Source organism: Pecten maximus, chromosome 17 (assembly GCF_902652985.1).
Source record: "Pecten maximus chromosome 17, xPecMax1.1, whole genome shotgun sequence".
In the NCBI taxonomy this organism is placed as follows: Eukaryota; Metazoa; Mollusca; class Bivalvia; order Pectinida; family Pectinidae; genus Pecten; species Pecten maximus.
In genome coordinates this window covers 21,686,830-21,700,650 of record NC_047031.1, presented here as the reverse complement: position 1 = coordinate 21,700,650, position 13,821 = coordinate 21,686,830, and the positions used below count along the sequence as shown (strand labels likewise).

At 35.9% G+C, this 13,821-nt stretch overlaps 2 protein-coding genes across 2 annotated transcripts; one reads left to right on the top strand and one right to left on the bottom strand.

Annotated features, from left to right (window-relative positions):
• The first annotated feature begins 777 nt into the window (after positions 1 to 777).
• LOC117315034 lies at positions 778 to 7,667 on the top strand. The gene is made up of 4 exons (XM_033869170.1): positions 778 to 1,739; positions 4,250 to 4,318; positions 5,462 to 5,551; positions 6,165 to 7,667. The coding sequence occupies exons 1-4, from the start codon at positions 810 to 812 to the stop codon at positions 6,261 to 6,263; spliced, it is 1,188 nt and encodes a 395-aa protein (XP_033725061.1). The 5' UTR covers positions 778 to 809; the 3' UTR covers positions 6,264 to 7,667.
• Positions 7,668 to 8,383: 716 nt separating this feature from the next.
• LOC117315032 lies at positions 8,384 to 12,140 on the bottom strand. Its single transcript, XM_033869169.1, has 4 exons — positions 11,010 to 12,140; positions 10,461 to 10,529; positions 9,802 to 9,891; positions 8,384 to 9,096 (listed from the first exon to the last, which is right to left on the bottom strand). Exons 1-4 carry the CDS (start codon positions 12,099 to 12,101, stop codon positions 9,043 to 9,045), a joined length of 1,305 nt encoding a protein of 434 aa, XP_033725060.1. The 5' UTR covers positions 12,102 to 12,140; the 3' UTR covers positions 8,384 to 9,042.
• Between the last annotated feature and the right edge of the window lie 1,681 nt (positions 12,141 to 13,821).

The window sequence follows — 13,821 nt, the reverse complement described above, 5'->3', positions numbered from 1 at the left end:
ATCATAAAGAGATATCTAATATCCTTCAGGACGACATATCATAAAGAGATATCTAATATCCTTCAGGACGACATATCATAAAGAGATATCTAATATCCTTCAGGACGACATATCATAAAGAGATATCTAATATCCTTCAGGACGACATATCATAAAGAGATATCTAATATCCTTCAGGACGACATATCATAAAGAGATATCTAATATCCTTCAGGACGACATATCATAAAGAGATATCTAATATCCTGTCATTCTCACCTGGAAAAATCAGGTATCAGAAACATTAACCAAATTTTAGTAAATCGACAAATTATAAATAATTAGCAATATTTTAATGATTAGTTAAAAGCGATAAGTTGAATATCAATACAAAGAAAATATATTTCAGAGCCTCTTATCATTAAAACAACAGTTGGTATGATTTCGTTCGTATCTGGAGAGAATCTTATATCATAGATATTTTGTTTATCATGGATATTGTATTGATGTTAATTAAATTATGAAGTTGATTCAGGAACCGGAACATCTAAATTGAGCAGTATTTTAATACTTTAGTACTATGCCTTATATCTTTATTAACACATATATTTGCATTGTGAATGTTGCTTTTTTAAGATACTTCCTGGACTAAGACAAAGAAGCTGATCATATACCGAACATACGTCATGACAAAGACAAAGATTTCGGCAGTCAGTTTAGGAATCAGCGATTCCATAGAATCTTCTAAAATTCAATCGGAAACCATATGCAAAACACCAGAAGATCAGAAACCGTGGAACTGCCTGGTATCTGCCTTAAGTCCATTACTTATGTCCATGTCATTCGTTGGATTGTTTGATGTTTGGAAGATCTTTAACTACGGAGATGAAAAACCCGGATGGAGAAGAACATTTTTCAAATTATACCAAATAGGAGTAATTTGTCTCCTCGGTTTAAACTTTTCCCGCTATTTCCTGGCATATCATTCTTTTGACTTTGGATCGGATCTGCTTACAACAATTTATGTACATGCTTGGTTCTTTCTATGTTTCGCCTATTCTGTTACGAACTACAGAATGGTGCAGTATCCTACAAATCTAATTCGGTTTTTTACACAATGGAAACAGTATTGGATGATGGTAAAGAATGGGCCGAATACACCGGATGACGGTCAAGAATGTTCGTGGAGGCAAATGCGAAAACACGCCACAATTGCTACGTTTGTGACATTGTGTCTTTTTATTGCAAATATCAGTTTTATTTGTTATTTGATATTTCATCCGGATAGTGAACCAAACCTCCTTGAACCAATTACAAACACGCACGAATTATTTCCCTTGATTGCAGGTTTCGGCCTAATTGCTTTAGCGTACGCTTCCTCCACTTGGATGTTTATCGCTACTTTTCTTATAGTTTTATCTCTGTCTGTATATCACGAATTTAAAAATCTCGTCCTAAGAATTGAGAAAATGACACAAAATTTGTCTTCTTCACAAATACGGGAAAACATGGAAGCTATCCGGATGCAACACACAGCCCTCTGCGATATGTTAGACACTGGTGATATGGTACTAAAGAACCATGTCGGGATGTGTATATTTATACATATCTTCAACACTCTTCTGTTACTTTACAACCTTTGCTGGCACGACGCAGTTCGGGGGGATTTAGGACAACTCTTCGGTCATGTGTTTTGGCTCTTAGGGGCGGTTTCTATGGCAACCATCGTCATGGCTGTTTGTTCTCTCGTGAACATCAGGGTGAGTCGTTTAACCTCAATTGTCTTCTATAATTATGGCTGTAACTTTGACTACATACGTTCTTATTGTTTCCCTCGTTTCCGTTCATCCACATTCCGTTACTTAATGTCATCAACCGTTAGATTTGTGTCATCTTTCCAAAATTACACCAAAAGTAAAAGTTAACTGTTTGTTCGTGTGTTTTCTTTCCTGATGTCAGCCATTACGTCGGCCTCACCCAAGCAGTCCTCGTCTTACGGTGGGACCAAACATTTCCGAGCGCCTATCCACCATCTAATTTTTTGTTGATATCACATGACCTGAATCCATGTATTTGATTGGCTAATAGCGCCAGATAATTTTAGATGGGCATACTCGATTTACCTTGAATTTTCTACTTCTCACTTTTGTGGCGAACTCGATTGGCAATGTATTTACTATTTCTCACTTTTATAAGAAATTGTATTTTAACTGAAAATATATAAATATTTCGATGTACAACATAAATGTATTTGTGTAAGCCTGGATCATGTTCAGAGACTGAAGCTTGTTTGTTGCAAAAAGATGACTCGCAAATTAAAGACAGCAAAAATTATATTGTAGTTAAAAGGTCATTTATTGAATGACTGATGAACTCTTGCGAGTCCACAATATATCATTATTCAACATGAATAATGTTTGATTTAATGGAAAAAGCAGAGTGTATTTACTGAATATAATGATGTAGTAACAAAGATGGGGTACAAATGATAGGCAGGTCTGGCTCTAGAATAAACATAAAGGGTGGGATAAAAAAGGGTGGGTTTTATAAACACAAATGTCCACAGCATATGAATGGCTGAAAAACACGTGGAGACGCACGGAATTATATGACTAATGTAAGATGGCGATGCATGGCCAGAATCTCCGCTGGGCAGTGAGCAACGCGGATTGGTCCACAGAATACACGCCCTATATGATTGGTCAGTCGGGGCTAACACGGCAAGGGTCATGCTGACCCCCATGCACTGATCAAGCGTGATGACTCCCTAAGGGATAAGGCATGCATGTCCAAAACACGTGATAGCCAAAATAGCCACAGCTGGTCAGTAACTGGGAGATGACCACGGACTGAAAATAATAACCTCTAATCACATAATCTAGAGCCAGCCTCATATGAATTAACCATGCATATAGATACACACAATAGTATCAGAACAATTAAAATGTTAAAAATAGCAAAGGGGAAAAAACCATCTTACACAAATGTATTTATTTCCATGAAATAAATTATATTTATTGATTTAAATTGTATTTATGCTATAAATCTCCCTCAAGATCAGCAAGACACGACTTTAGCTATGTTTGTAGGATATATGTATATTTCAAGAACAACAAAGTATGAAATATGTCCATTTAATGTCATTTTATTAAAATATAACCTAGAAGACTCAACATGATTGTGTTTAAAGAAACCTAAAGCCCCTTGGGGGTGGGGAAGGACCCATGGGCTTAATTTTACATCAGGGTTGTATTCATAGCTTGATCTTGATAGTTTCGAAAATGTAAGAAGTCCTTTATAGCAATATAGTCAAATTGGTCCCGTTTGCCCCGCCCCTCAGGCCCCTGGGTCATCAGCCCATCATTTGTATAAATCTGAATCCCAGCCACCTAATTTGGTTAAATTTTTATCAGCGGTTCAGAAGAAGAAGTCAATTGTGTTGACGGAGGGATAGTCGAACGGCCAGGGTCGATTAGTGGGGTGCAGTGTTTTGTCTGTAAACTTGTGGGGTGCACAGCGCAAGTCAATCAGAATTTCAAATTTTTTATTTTATTTCCGTTCATTCTGTCGCTAACATGCGTAGTGAGATTTAACGTTGATTTATGGGTAAAAAAAGAAATATACTTTTACATTCGTCACCTATAGGCGACGAAGATATTTTGACGCAATGAATCGGTGAATGCCCCCCGCAAGGATGTTGAGTGAGTACGGACGGACGGACGACGGACGCCTGACGCCACGGTATGGCATAAGCTCACCTTGGTTCCTCGTTTCTAAATATGTAATTCTAGCGAAAAAAATCAAGGACAACATATAGATTTGCGTAGACCCTTTGTAAAGATCAAGGAGAATAAGAACAGGTGTTTTGGAAGGGTAAGCGTCTTATATTTCGTCGACGACACTCGCCATACAAATCTAGGTCACGACGACACCCGCCATACAAATCTAGGTCACGACGACACCCGCCATACAAATCTAGGTCACGGCGACACCCGCCATACAAATCTAGGTCACGGCGACACCCGCCATACATATTTAGGTCAAATCTGGGTTAATTCAGATTCACGAAACGAGAACCAGAGTTGTGACCACGGAAATATTAGGCATATCAAAAACCACAGAGCACGTTTGATTTCATATATTACGTCAGAAAATAGGAGCCATATAGCATTTATGCATCAAACATTATATTTCGATAAGTATATACCAGTATAGAAAGTGTTAACAGTAATATGTAGGTATCATAATATTTCTTATTCATTTTACACAGGCCCACGAACCTGCAAAATTCATATACAATTTGTCAATGAAAGACATCACCGCTGATTTCGCCTTACAAGTAAGTTTTATCATCGACTTATACTTCGTTACAAATCTTCATCCACATGACCTAAGATACATTTTACATCACGTGACAATATCATGACGTAATGATGACGTCATGATTATCAGTGTAATATGAGACAACACTTATCATAATTTTGCATCAATCATTTTTGATTATTTCGATTTTAACCATATGTAGTATGAATGTATCTCAATATAGCCATCATGTATCGTCCTCTACTTGATATACAATATATCAATATCATTGATTGAATATTAGAAGGAAAAAAACATGACGGAAAAACTTTTTTAAATTTAAAAACAAAATATTTGTATTAATTGCATTTTTGCCAGTGAGATATAGAAAATAATCAAACTAATAAAACTTATATTTTCACTGCAGCGATGAACAGTGAAAATATAAAGATTTTGCAGTGAAAATATAAGTTTTCCGTTTTTGACCAACCAGAGTGAACGTTTGTATTCACCTCATTGAAACTTACCGATTTTTCCAATCGAAGCGGAGGTAGATAAATTGGTTATTCTGCTCTATTTCTGAAATATTCTGACTAGTTTTTGACAAAATACTCACTTGACGTTAGCTATTCATTCACAGATTCTCCGATAACAGCAGAAAACGCTTAAATCGCGTTGACCAGTCCTTTCATAATAGCGCCGTCAAGTTGACGTGGAGTAACGTCACAAAGAAATGACGTCATTACCGATTCCCGCACTTTTTGAAACTATTAATTTTTTCGATGTTTTTAATTTTGTTTTTAAGTATGAAATGCAATAAAAAGAAAATTGAATGGTTCCTGTTAAATATAACATTTATTTCACTCGTAGGACAGAATAATTCGATATTTTTCACTCGTGCTTCGCTCTTGTAAAAATATTGATATTCTGTCATACTAGTTAAATATATGTTATAGGCTATTAAACGGGAAACCATTCAATATCTTCTATATATATATTCTTGTTTTGAGTGACCTCTTGCGGTTCAGGCCGGAGAATGTGTAAGGGGAGGAAACTCTAGGAAAATGCTTCCTACAATAACGGGAAATAATAATTGTCACACTAATACCATTATTTCATTAATAAGCGATATATGCGAAATCCATTACGGTACTACTTTTTCTGACGGTACTATTTTCAGGTGAATGTATTCCTACACCGACTGAACGGGCCACCAATCGGTCTAACGGCATGGTCCCTGTTTGTGATAGACAATCAGGTCATTGTCAGTGTAAGTACTTACAATATATACGACAGAGTAAGAAGTAGCAAAGGGTATCACAGGAGTGAAAATAATAATATCAGGAAAAAAATGTAATTTGGGAAGGTGAGATGAGAAGAAGCTTCCAGCTATTTTGCTTCGGTTCTATAGAGCAAACTGTCCTTTTAAATCGCACGCACAAAGTGCATGTGTATACTGTTATAACAATGTTCCCTACCAAATATACAGGCACTACTGGCGAGTTTTACAGTCTATATATACAGGGTTGGTGTATATGTCTTTTTCTATAATGATGTATTCATATTTATTACGTATTTAACTAATTAACCTCATTTTCTATATTTTAATATGCATTCGGGCATTGATTCACCTTACTTCTCATGGACATTTTTTTGGACCAAAAAAGGACGAAACATGTCTTTGGTATTCATGATTCAGCATACGTTATGATTCATTAAGTACATATGGAAATACCAAGAAATCTGACCGACCGAAAGTTGCTGCTCGGCGGGGCCAACATTAGTGAAATAGATAGAAATATATTAATTGTCTCTTATGATCTTTAGGAACACTCCTTCTGTCTGATTAAATTATGTTGACTATCTCACATTTCTCGTTTTAGGTTGCGGGAATACTGGCCACCTACTTTGTTGTCTTGCTCCAGTTTCAGCAATCAGCAGCTGGTACCGCTGCAACCAGTTTAAATGATACAGTAGCCTAAAATGGCATTTAAATCCAAGAAGCTTGGAACTAGTATGTGATACAGCACAGGTGTGAGAAAGCGGAACATGACAAACATTTTCTTTGGATCAGTTCATGCATTTTGTTTCTGCGGGGAATGTTTTGATTGCATCGAGTTATTGACCTATGAAATTTTCTTCAATTAAGACTGAAGAACATTGCTGAAACCTGGGCCGGGTCTTTTTTCTTACAACGTTATCAAAGACCTCGAATGACCTCATGTCCTTGTCATGTCTTATCATCGAGTTTGAATTACGATTTTGTCACTTTTTTATATCCATACACCTGTGTATATATATTTTTTTCCGAGTTATGTCACCTGACTGAAATGAATATATATAACACGATAAATGGTTCCCTTTACATTTTGGCTCGATTGTATGTAGGGCTATGTCGTAAATAGTTTCTGTTGTTTTATACTTCTTTGTAGGCTTACATAGGCTTACATATGATATTGATGGCTATATTTGCAATGTGATTTTCTTTAAAATCATAATTTCATATTCAGCATCAGTGATCGGACGTGAAAAAAGGAACGGGGGCTACCTGTCTAGCTACATGGGTTCGCTCCGGGAATTTCGGGTTCTTCCCACAGAAACATACTTCACGCGCCTACATCTGGGTCAACACGAGTGATTAATATTATTTGATATAATTGTTTCATAATTGTTGCAAAAGAAATCATGTTTATATTTTTAAGAGCTGAGGGAATATGAACGTTTTATGGTTGACATTCTGGTCTAAGCAGACTTTATTTTATACTCTTCTATGAAGAGAAAAGTATCAATGTTTTTTTGTTCCCATGGCAACATCATTTTTCTCATTTTGAGGACGTTGCATTTCCCGGAATAGGCCGATGACGTAAAGGACACGTGTCTTCAAAGAACATTATTCCATTTTACTTTTTCAAATGTCTAAAATAATATTTTGTTTGGCCTCATGTAATTGATTTTAAAGGAGGGATGTTTACGCTTCGGTGTTTTGTTAATGTTAATTTTGCATTTTATTTCTTCCTGTTATAAAAAGATAACCTCACAATACATATATGAGCGTCACGTGTCAAGTTAAATGACAGGACCTTTCTTTATAATATATTTTAGTAAATTACCTTTGGGAAGGTTTAATGTCTAATATATAAACAACTTCATGAAGAAGTTATATATATCGCTGAAACGTTTGAGTTATTTCATATTCATCAATATGCATTGAAGCATTTCAAGCACAGTCTTACAATCTGAATTGTATAGTGTTTGGAAAAAAGTTCATTCAATTATTACAAATGTCTCATTATTGATCAGTGTAGTATCTTTTAATACCGTAGTAACTTGTGGTCGTTGTTTTCTTAAGCTGTCATTTTGTAATAAATTTTGTATAACCTTTTTGACTTCGATTGACACGTGGTTTTATTAACCTAAAAAAAGTCCCCATTGGACCGAAGTCTATGTCGATATTGTTTATTACTAATGTTCAGACATTGTCACCATTGTGGTAATCTATTATTTAACTATAAGCGTTGACGTTTACTGTAATAACTGGATTTCCATACCCGAGGTAATCGATTTCACATTACCTGATGTATGAAATCGAGATATGTTGCAAATAAATATCAAGCGACTTTTGATTAACCTTTAAAACATTTCATAAAATCGATGCCAGTGATCCTAAGGAACATTACTTTCATTCCTGCAATTGGTCGCTTTTCAGTGCAACAATGACGCGTTATGATGCAATCAAAACATCATATTGCATCAAAACGGCATATATCTCTGCCTGTCTCTCCGTCCTGTCGTTTAAGAGATTTCCGGACAAATCCTCCTTAACAGACTTGTTAAGGACCGTGTGTAAATATGTATGCAGATCAGTTTTTAAACAGAGGTATCTGTGTAATATCATATAATTCACAATTTAACTTGGTCAAGATGTTACTCAATAAAAGAAACAGGTCCGTTACTATGGAAAGATAATGAGGCTTCAGATTAGTCAAAGTTTTTTCATGGTAATTTCATTGGTACTATTTTTCAAAATATTGGATGTCATTTGGTTGTCATGATAACAAAAAAAAAAGACCTAAGCAATATTTCAGAGTATATAGTAGATGTGAAAGCTAGATGAACTTCTAAAGTTGTTAAAAGTTACCATGGTAACCATGTCACAATACACAGTACTTTGTATATTCGCCGATCAGAACTGTACAAACGGATGAAAATGATAGGTAACGAGGATATTTGTTTACTTTGGGATAACAGTTCCAGTTGTACTTGTGTTATAAGATCTTTAACTACTTTTTATATACTCTTTAACAAAATTACAAGTAAATTATCTCGTTCATACCACAAAAATAAACAATTTTTAATTCTCGTCAATCAAAAATAATTTGTTTCACGTTAACGTAATGCACAATTTATCAACAAAAATGAAACGCTTAAGGAATGCAATTGCAAAATAAACAACCAACGTCAATATACAATCTAGGAAACAAACGCTCGGTGCTTTTCGATCGCAACAAAGCACAAAATGATAGACAATTGAAAAAACACTTCCTGTTTCCTGAATTAAATTCTTCGTTTTCTTTTTGGATGTAAAATCGATCTTACGATATTAGGCTCATTGTACTAAAATGCGGTCATTAATGAGTCCAGTTGAACAACTCGTGTGTGACAGAATGATATTGCGACAACAGTTTCCGGCCTGATATTGACGAGTCGATATCCATCGATTGTCACAAAGGTGAGAATTGTCTTCCTTTCCGTTATGTTAAGTCATTGCTGGAACTGAAGTAACACAACAAAATACGTGGCTAGGACTCCTCCGATCTGTAATATAAAAAATCGACATTAAAAGATCTCATATAATGTTTGATAACTTAGGAAAGAGTGACAAAATCTAAATGAATAGATCACTATAAGTCTACCCTAAACCCCAGCGGGAGCTAAAAAAGAATATGCATGTTTTATCTCACTGCAAGTCGTGGGAGGTGACTAATTGTGGCACTACTATGTAAGTCTGGTACGTGGACATTACTGAGGTAAGAACTAAGGCTCGCTGTATCCCATTACTCGTTGGAGGTATTAACAACGATCTTAAAGGCGTAGTTTTATTGTTTTATTTTCAAAACTGATATACCAGTCTCTAACAAGTATGTCTATATAATCTAATCAGGACGACTGTTCTGCCTATCTAGTTTTCCAGCCAAGTAAAGAAACAATTGGATTATGCATCTAGATGTAGGGGAAGAATGTATTATCATAGATAAAAAAAAATGTAGCCACATTTTGTAAGATTTCTGACCTAGGAACTATATTTGGTCCTGGTGGAAGCTGAGAATGACGATGTTCTTTGGGAGAGAAGCACAGGGGGAACAAGAAAGAATCCATCTGATGTGACCCAATATTCACGACAGCTCAGGCAATTGAACTATGATTTAGACAAACTCGGTTTGATTGTCATTGCTAAACATAAAAACATTATGTGATATATTTACTTAGAAACACCAAGCATTGGCGCCTACAATTACTTACTTGGATAAAGGTATGTTTATCCATTAGGACGAGTTTGTACGCTGACAGACCTATAGGAGCACCATTCAGTCTTTGTAAAAATACATTCATCTGGAATAAACAGAACCAAATACATATCAATAAACAAAACACAACAAATGGTCAAATACATTCATCTGGAATAAACAAAACCAAATACATATCAATAAACAAAACACAACGAATAGGCAAATACATTCATCTGGAATAAACAAAACCAAATACATATCAATAAACAAAACACAACGAATGGTCAAATACATTCATCTGGAATAAGCAAAACCAAATACACATCAATAAACAAATACAATATATGGTCTCTTTTTCAAAGTAAACATTAAAAACAAATCAATGAGAACAGAATACTGATGGATGATCTTCAACGGCAATAATTTAACACAAACAACGCACATGTCAATTACCAGTTGTAAGCGAAAAAATATGTGTAGTATTTACTGTTCTTACGTTATAAGAAACCTTTCATCTGGAATGAGAAATCATCAAACGGAAGCTGGTCAATGCAAGGATCGAAGAACAGAAAGGTAAACTTTACATGTTTACTAATTTCCCTTGATACAAATTTACTCACATAGAATTTCCATATAAAAGGTAGCTCGTAATTATCTGAGGTGTATTCTCACCTGCAGGGAGAAATCTCCGGAGACATCAGTCAAAGAGAGGTTGTAGAGTGTGCGCAAAGGAGCATGGGCCTGATTAGGGAAAAAAAGACATAAAATCCATCATAAACTATCTTATCTTATACTCCGTTGATAGACAATATAGTGTTGAATCACATTTGGATTAAACTATTCAAACTATTTAATGTATTTTTCCATGGATTCTATTTTGCTTCCATAGAAATATTCAATGGATTTAACAAATACACACAAGCGTATACAATTAAGTAATAGACACAAAATCTGTAAAATCGAGAAACTATTAATGAGCCTAAACCTGAAGATGAATACCAGGAAAAAAAACACGGTCAGTTCCAGGCAGTTAACTACCCCACGTCGGTTTCGAACTAGCAACCTAGAGGTGGAGGGCTAGTGATAAAGCGTCGTTGCACCTTAACCAAAAGAACTAGCAACCTAGAGGTGGAGGGCTGGTGATAAAGCGTCGTTACACCTTAACCAAAGACAAGGAATGTACATTACACCATACAATATAATGCTGGAGAATGGACTTACCCATTGGTTGATCATACCAGTTGATATGGCTACAGCACTTAGATTGGAAAGAACTGCCATCAACCAGAAGATGTGAGAGATGAGCTGGCCGGGATCTGACCTTATACTTTCATACCAGCAGATATTGTAGAGAAGCATCAGGGCAAGCAACATGGAAACCGTCAAACTGAAAGCCACGTATAAACTAAAACTGTCGTCTGCTACGTCAATCATTTCACACAATGCATTGTGCTGTTTCCGGTAACTCTCCAGTATATTTTGTACTTCCGGTGTACTCCGAGTTTTGATCTTTTCAATCCTACGTGCAAATCGTTTCAGAAGGAAATATATTGCTAAGGAAAATATCATCGTAGCTATACACGTAAAAATCCACGTGCAGGATAAAAGAAAATGGATAAATAAGTACACTGCTTTAATAAGTGATGACATTGAATTTTTGTTTGTAAATGGAGCGATGAAATTATCAAATATATCCGATTTATAGAGCATGTAGCCAGCGAACACCACATTTCCGATATTGAAAAACCACCCGAGGCCCATGCTAATGTTTGTGATTAGTCTAACTTTGGAATAAACAGCCTTTTTCTCTTCTTCATTTTCGAACTGATCTTGATAACTATTTATCAACTGTAACAGATTCGTAAGTCTACCATGATCTTCCACCATTTTGTAACAAGCATATCCGTTAAGAATGCACAACAGGTACCAGAGGTGTACCATTAGTTTTGTAAGCAGATCCGGGCCGAAAGCAGTTATTTCCAAATAAGTTGGAATATACCGGAAAAAGTTTATCACAAATAATACCAACATTGTAATTCGATAACATTTCAAACATTTCGATATCAGTGGTCTACAAGAGTTATGTCCTCCTTCGATCTTCCAGTGGTCAAATGTTCCACTGAGTGTCATGCACAATAGTAGTGGCCGGAGAGCTATGAGCAGGGCATTTCTCTGACCATACCGTTGACCCTCGACATCCGGATTTCTTTGCCGGTGTTCGCCTAAAGGTCTTACCTTTGTTACGGGCGTCCTGGCATTGCGGAAAGTAAATTTTCCTGTAACTTTTGTATGACGGTTGATCATACCTGACATATTTCACTGTAGATAATTTGATAAACGTGATGTAGATCAAACTGTCAATCAATCATGTATAAATCATATATGATATCATGTGACAGAGTTTTGCCACGTGGTCATGGAATCATTTTTACGGATTTCTGACACATTGTTCTTCCTGAAGTTCTTTTAAAGTTCTTGTGCAATATTCACTTTGCTTGTGTTTCATTCTGTATTTATTGTCCAAAGACCAAAATGTTGGTAGCTGTCTTCTGTAACGAGATTTCTTGCGCCTTCAATGAAGTCTTTGTTTCTGCAAAAGAGGAAAATGATTACAATACCCTTCTGATGTTGTTTACATGCTTACCCAATCTCATCGCCACATCAAAAGTGGGTATGCTGTGTAGTAACTGGTAGCTATCAAGAGAGGGTAAGATACCTAATATTAGGACTCAACAACGGCAGGACAGGAGGCTCCGTGATCTCAGCTATGCTGGAAAATTTATTCGAGGCGCCATTGATAGAGATAAAAAGTTGTACAGAAATCCAAATAAACGCAGAAAGAGAAGAATGATCGATAAAATTAGCACAAGCTAAATAAATAAAAGGTATAAAGCTAGCATGATTCATGTGTTGAAAAATCTATTATACAAATGATATAAAAAAAAAATCAGGAACACTCTGATGGATGAAAATCCGAAGCTTAAATCAGTATTGTCTAATACGGCGATCTTCCGACGCAACACCACATCACCATCTGCACTGAACAAACAATTATATTATTTGTTTGCATTGACATAGACCTCAACAGCAGGAAGTGATATGTGATGGCAATGGCGTTGAGTCAATATTGGACTCTTCAGTGCTTTAATACATCGCAAAGTATACTAAAATAAACATCGATACACGTATGAATTAGACCCTATAAAAGAAAGCCGACACAATAATCAAACCATGATTAAAAATCAAAATACATCAGATTGAAGCGCAATATAAACAAAAAATATAGATTCGCATGAAGACTACTGAAAAACATATAGATAATCAGACCAGGTGTTCAGGAAGAGTAAGTGTACATAAAGTAGGCCGAATTTGATTTTATTGACTACATGATGCAGTTTATATCCATCATTTGGTGTATACTTTATCTATTGCAAAATTCCCATGTGCTTTTCACGTGTTTCGTTTTTGTTCGATACTTCATGATGAGAAGTCTTATCAGTACATTGATAGTAAGGTTAAGGAATGGGGCCGCGGTGGCCGAGTGGTTAAGTGTACCGACACTTTAACACTAGCCCTCCACCTCTGGGTTGCGAGTTCGAAACCTACGTGGGGCAGTTGCCAGGTACTGACCGTAGGCCGGTGGTTTTTCTCCGGGTACTCCGGCTTTCCTCCACCTCCAAAACCTGGCACGTCCTTAAATGACCGTGGCTGTTAATAGGACGTTAAACAAAAACAAACCAAAAGGTTAAGGAAACAAAGATAAAGTAAAAGCGCTTTATATGCATTATGTAAAACTGATTTCGTACCTTGTCCTATAGTTATAGTGTAACGGTAAAACTGTTATCAGATATTTTTGCACAGAAACAATTTCATTATTCAAATTTATAGCCAGCATGCGAGCAGACACCCCTCTCTCTCCCACCCAGTGGTCGCATATAATGTAGATGCCTTAATCCCTATGTATATCTAACATATTAGATAAAAAAATAATGTCATATTTCTTGATATCGACAATAATTCCAATATTGTAGAT